Genomic DNA, 5669 nt, shown 5'->3' on the forward strand with positions numbered 1-5669 from the left:
CCCACTCTACTTTTCCTTTTGACCCTCCGATGCCAACGATTTCTCGTGTACATGTTACTGAGGGGTGGATCGACGTGACATTAATAGAGTCTTCATGTTATAACCTTTATAATATTGTGTGTGGATGTTTTTGGTTCTTCCTCTCCGGTGAGGGACTTGTAGAAATGTGAAAAAATATGGGAGGGAGGTGGATGAGAGGTTCCCGTCACACCTTGCTTCATATTTCACTTCACCAAAAAAGCTCGTGTGCGTACGATCATAATTATATGTCGTTTACACACACACACACACACACACACACACACACACACACACACACACTTAATACCTAGTCCCCATTTCTGGGTTCTCATCACTTCATTGCACTCATCTTCTATCATATGCACTAATTTCATTTCATTTGTCGTTTTCATCAATTCATTTCATTCATCTTCCTTTTATTTACATCGATTCTACTTTAATGACCATTTTGTTTGTTATCCTCATTTTAAGTGTATAAATCTATTAGACGTTTTTTGTATGTCTATTTTCAGCCAATGGCTGCATGTATTTTATCATTAAACCGTTAATTATTATTATTATTATTATTATTATTATTATTATTATTATTATTATTATTATTATTATTATTATTATTATTATTATTATTATTATTATTATTATTATTACACACACACACACACACACACACACACACACACACACACACACACACACACACACCGGGAAAGCAACAGCAGCAGCTGTAAACAGGTACCGTCGGTGCACACTGTCACCCCCTCCATCTGAGCACCGTCACACCGTGATGAGGGCTGCATGTAAAAATGTGTAAGGATATGTATGGATGTGTCCCTCCAGAGGCTACACAGACAACACAGGCGGACACTTTGTAGCGGACACGTGGCGCCACAGACACCTTGTACACCTCACGTTCACATGGTCAACAACAGTGTGTTAGCGTGTGTGTCTGTACATATATACAAATATATTCATCAATATAGATGTATACATATGACAAACATACATATATTCATTTACATATACATACGCATGAATATACAATATAAATATATAATTGTTTTGCCTTTTATATATATACTCATCTACGAACATGCATAAATATTAAAGATATGTGTGAGTGTAATCATATTTGCCCTAGCTTCTATATACACGTATGTACAAACACATTGGTCAGTTGTTTGGTGATAGATCGATAGGTTTGACATTTGACTTGTTCGAGACGGCTCAACAACAACTAGTGGTACTTAGACTAGGGACACACCTCATCTGTCTGTCTGTCTGTCTTGCCGTCTGTCCATTCTACACGCTGGCACCTTCACCACCTGCCGCACCGACTGCCTCTGAGCCTCGGGCGACCAACAACAACAATGGGACGCTAGGAGTTAGAGGAAGGGAGGTCTGAGGGCGAGGCAGCAGGATGGCAGCAGCGGCGGCGGCGGTGGTGGTGGCAGTGGTGGTGACGATGGCGGTGGTAATGGTGGTGATGACGGAGTTTCCTGGGTGAGCCGCCGACCCCGTGGCTGTTTGGCTCTTTCACTTTCAGTGTGTTTAGTCTTGATTTGACAATGGTTGTGACAATTACTTGAAGTTTCTGTTCCCATTGTTCGGTTTTGTTACCTTGTATTTACTGTGTGTGTGTGTGTGTGTGTGTGTGTGTGTGTGTGTGTGTGTGTATTTGTGTGTGTGTGTGGGTGTGTGTGTGTGTGTGTGTGTGTGTGTGTGTGTGTGTGTGTGTGTGTGTGTGTGTGTGTGTGTGTGTGTGTGTGTGTTATCATGGATGCATGCTTGACATTCGCAGATACACACATTCAACATGAACATATTTCATTACACACACACACACACACACACACACACACACACACACACGCACACGCGCGCGCGCGCGCGCGTGGACCCTGTCCTTGTGCTGCACATCGTATCAACAAGTGACAAAAATCGTTACTTTCCACCATCAACATGAACACGTAAACTCTTGAGTTTTTGTATCTTCACAGAAGAAACACTTACCTATACTCCTATTCTTAGCACAAATAATAGCAACAGCAGCCTCCTTCACTCCACTCGATGTTGGTATTGATAGTTATTATTGTTCCCACTCATTGCTTCCGTGCGTGGCTCTGTCTGTGTTTGTCTGTTCACTTCCTCCTTCACCAACTCAACTCTTGGAAGTCCTGGACAGGCGGGTTGTTGGGATAAGTGTGTGCGGGGACACGAGTGTGAGGACACAACTTCCATCTCCTCAAATACACTTGGAAGTCCCGGGTGGGGGTGGATAAGGAGTGGAGTGAGGGAAGGGGCGTTGGAATGAGCCTGTGAGGGGGTGGAGGATCCTCAGAGTGTGGTGGCGTTGGGGCACCTGAGGATTCTGGCGAACGCCCTGCGGAAATCCATATTGAAGATGGTGTAGATGACGGGGTTGAGCGAGGAGTTGATGTAGCCGAGCCAGACGATGAAGTTGATCACTTTATCGTTGGGTTGCGGACACGTGCTGCAGAAGGGGAGGATGACATACATGAGGGAGAAGGGCAGCCAGCACACCACGAAGGAGCCCATGATAATGCCAAGGGTACGGGCGGCGCGGCGCTCCTTGGACAACGAAATCTTCTGCTTCTCTTCGATGAACTGGTGTATCTGGCTGCCGCTCTTCGGGTTCACTTTCACCACAACGTCCGCCCCGTGCTTCTCCTCTGTCGGGGAAGACTCGTCCTTCTGGTTGTTGCTGATCTCATTCTCGGTGACGGAGCTCTCGGCCATCACCGGCGGGCTGAGTGTGGTACAGGATCCAGCGGTGTTGAGCGTGGTGGTGGCGGTGCCGCCGGCAGTGGTGGTGGTTGTGGTGGTGGCTGTGGTGCTTTTCCCGGCTTTCTTCTTCCTGCGACGCTTCTTCTGCACTAACTTCTTCTTGCAGGTGTCGTTGTAGCCATTCTGGCCGTTCTCGCTGACGACCGAGTCCTCCTCGCGTGTGACGTTGGCGCGGCACGTGTTGGAGATCTGGTTGAGGCGCGAGGCGTTGGCGCGCTCCCTGAGGCGGCGCCTCGTGGCTGTGAAGATCTTGACGTAGACCAGCGTCATGATCAGCAGCGGGCAGTAGAAGGAGCCCAGCGAGGAGTAGATGACGAAGCCCTTCTCCTGGGTGAGGACGCAGGGGGTCTCCAGCGTGAAGGTCTCCGGCCAGTCGTTCCATCCGAAGAGCGGCGGAAGACAGATGATGACGCTGATAGTCCACACGAGGCCGATCATCACCAGCACGCGCTTCAGGGTCCGCTTCTGGGCGTAGTTGATGGGGTCCGTGATGGCCCAGTAGCGGTCGAGGGCGATGGCGCACAGATTGAGGATGGACGCCGTGCAGCAGAGAATGTCGCAGGTGAGCCACATCTCGCAAAGGTGAATCCCGAAGATCCATTTGCCGATGATGCTGTAGGCGACGTTGAATGGCAGCACGAACACGGCCACGGTCAGGTCCGCCACGGCCAACGAGACGATGAAGAAGTTCTGTACGATGCGGAGCGGCCGGTACGTGAACACTGACAGGATGACGAGCACGTTACCGACGATGATGAAGATGATGATGATGCTCAGGGAGAAAACGGTGAGCACGATCTCCCAGAGCGGCATCGTGATGTTGAGAGCGTAGCCCACGTCATTGCTCTTCAATACGTTCTCTTCCAGATTGGTAACGTTCATATCCTCCTCGTACAGGATGGACACCGCCCCGCTCTCGTTCACCTCCAGGATCGCCATCTTGCTGGGCTATTGACGGCGACGGCAGTGGCGATCACAGCTGGTGGGAGAGAGGAAGGAAGCTTAGTCAAGACGTCTTCAATTGGCGTGACTCAACACAGACCTTTCTTCCACATGACCATATCCCATCCTACCACATACCATATTACCATCATTCTGACGTCAAGGAAATATAGTGTTACAGTGCTACCAAGAAAAATGCATTAGGGTAAAGGAATTAAGGGGAGAAATAGGCTTCACAGGTACTAAACACGTAGTGGACCTTATACTATTTTCTGAAAAAATCCTCATTGTATTGAATTATGGAGCTCCAAAAAATGTTATTTGTCTATCTCTTCATATGAATGTACTAATAAGGACACTGATAAAGATAGCTGGAATGTACTATTAAATATCCAGTAACACACACACACACACACACACACACACACACACACACACACACACACACCATTAAGCCCGCAGCACCGCACTAAGTTTTCTATAGCGCTGCTGACGAGGGCCGGAGCGAGTGTGGACTAAGGCAAGTTTGCATAGAGCGCCGTTGTGATGGAGTTTGTGGTCAGAATATCGACAGTGAGTTTTAGAATTGGTTGCTGATGGAGATGCATGGAGGCAGAGAGGAGCAAGAGGAGGAGGAGGAGGAGGAGGAGAAGGAGGAGGAGAAGGAGTGAGAGCCGAACGAGGAGGAAGCTGAGATGATGGAGGAATAAGAGGATGAGACTGAGGAGGAGCATGAGATATAGGATGCTGAGGAGAAGGGAGGTGAAAGGAGAAGGATGGGAAGGATAAGGATGAGATGGAGGAGATATAGGAGTTAGAGGATTGAAAGGAAGAGACGGAACTGGAGGAGGAGAAAGAAGTAGGCGGAAAGATGAGGAGGAGCATAAGAAGGATAAGAGGGAGGATATGAAGAGGAAGAGAAGTAGGAAAGCTAACGCACAGTGACGGAAGATAAGATGGAGGAAGAGAAGGAACTGAAGAAGGATCGGGATGGTGAGGAATAAGATGAAGAAGAAGAAGAAGGAAAAGAAGAAGCAGGAGAAGAAGAAGAAGAATCACCCATTAACAGTTATCGTGAGCCATGACCGAGGTATTGACAGTTAAGCAGAGGAAACGATTCTGTTGGAGAGAGAGAGAGAGAGAGAGAGAGAGAGAGAGAGAGAGAGAGAGAGAGAGAGAGAGAGAGAGAGAGAGAGAGAGAGAGAGAGAGAGAGAGAGAGAGAGAGAGAGAGAGAGAGAGAGAGAGAGAGAGAGAGAGAGAGAGAGAGAGAGAGGTTTGGTAGTTTTTATTCGCCCACAAAAGCGTTAATTTTATTTTCAAAGAGGCAATCTAAGACGATACTCAAGGAAAATTAAATTGCTAAAATGGTCGCATGGTCGGGAAGAGGAGGAGGAGGAGGAGGGCGTTGCAGAGACAGAGTTGAAGTTTGTTTGGTAAATGAGAAAGAATGAAGATAAACGAGGAAGACGAGGAAGAAGAAAAGAGAATGGAAAAGTTGTTGCTGACGGTAATGGTAGGTGAAAATAAAATACATGTAATAGGGTAAAGATAGCAGTATAATTTTATGTAGACAGTAATTAGGAGGAAATTCGATAAGGAGAATAGAGAGGAACGTAAAAATGAAAATACAGAATTAGATAAATAAAGGCGAATAAAATAATAGAGGAATGAGGGTCAATAAACACAAACACATCCAACATCACCACCCCGACAACCACAACCACCACCATCACCACTACACCCACGACCATCACTACCACCACCACCATTACCACCACCACCACCACCACCACGAAATGATGGTAAACAGAACATGGTGTAAGCTTAAGCGAGTGAGAGCAAAACGACCCCCTCAACAGGCTTTTACAGGGCGGACACGGCGCCTTAACGGCCTATACAC

At 47.3% G+C, this 5669-nt stretch overlaps 1 protein-coding gene across 1 annotated transcript in view; it reads right to left on the reverse strand.

Moving 5' to 3' along the window:
• Positions 1–4018, reverse strand: part of LOC126992424 (probable G-protein coupled receptor No18) — a 4130-nt gene extending 112 nt beyond the window's left edge. Inside the window, exon 1 of the mRNA XM_050851163.1 lies at positions 1–4018. This exon is cut by the window's left edge and continues 112 nt beyond it. Coding sequence (XP_050707120.1) covers positions 2356–3765 — 1410 coding nt within the window. The 5' untranslated portion in view covers positions 3766–4018 and the 3' untranslated portion in view covers positions 1–2355.
• Between the last annotated feature and the right edge of the window lie 1651 nt (positions 4019–5669).

This window comes from Eriocheir sinensis, unplaced genomic scaffold (assembly GCF_024679095.1).
Source record: "Eriocheir sinensis breed Jianghai 21 unplaced genomic scaffold, ASM2467909v1 Scaffold459, whole genome shotgun sequence".
NCBI lineage: Eukaryota > Metazoa > Arthropoda > Malacostraca > Decapoda > Varunidae > Eriocheir > Eriocheir sinensis.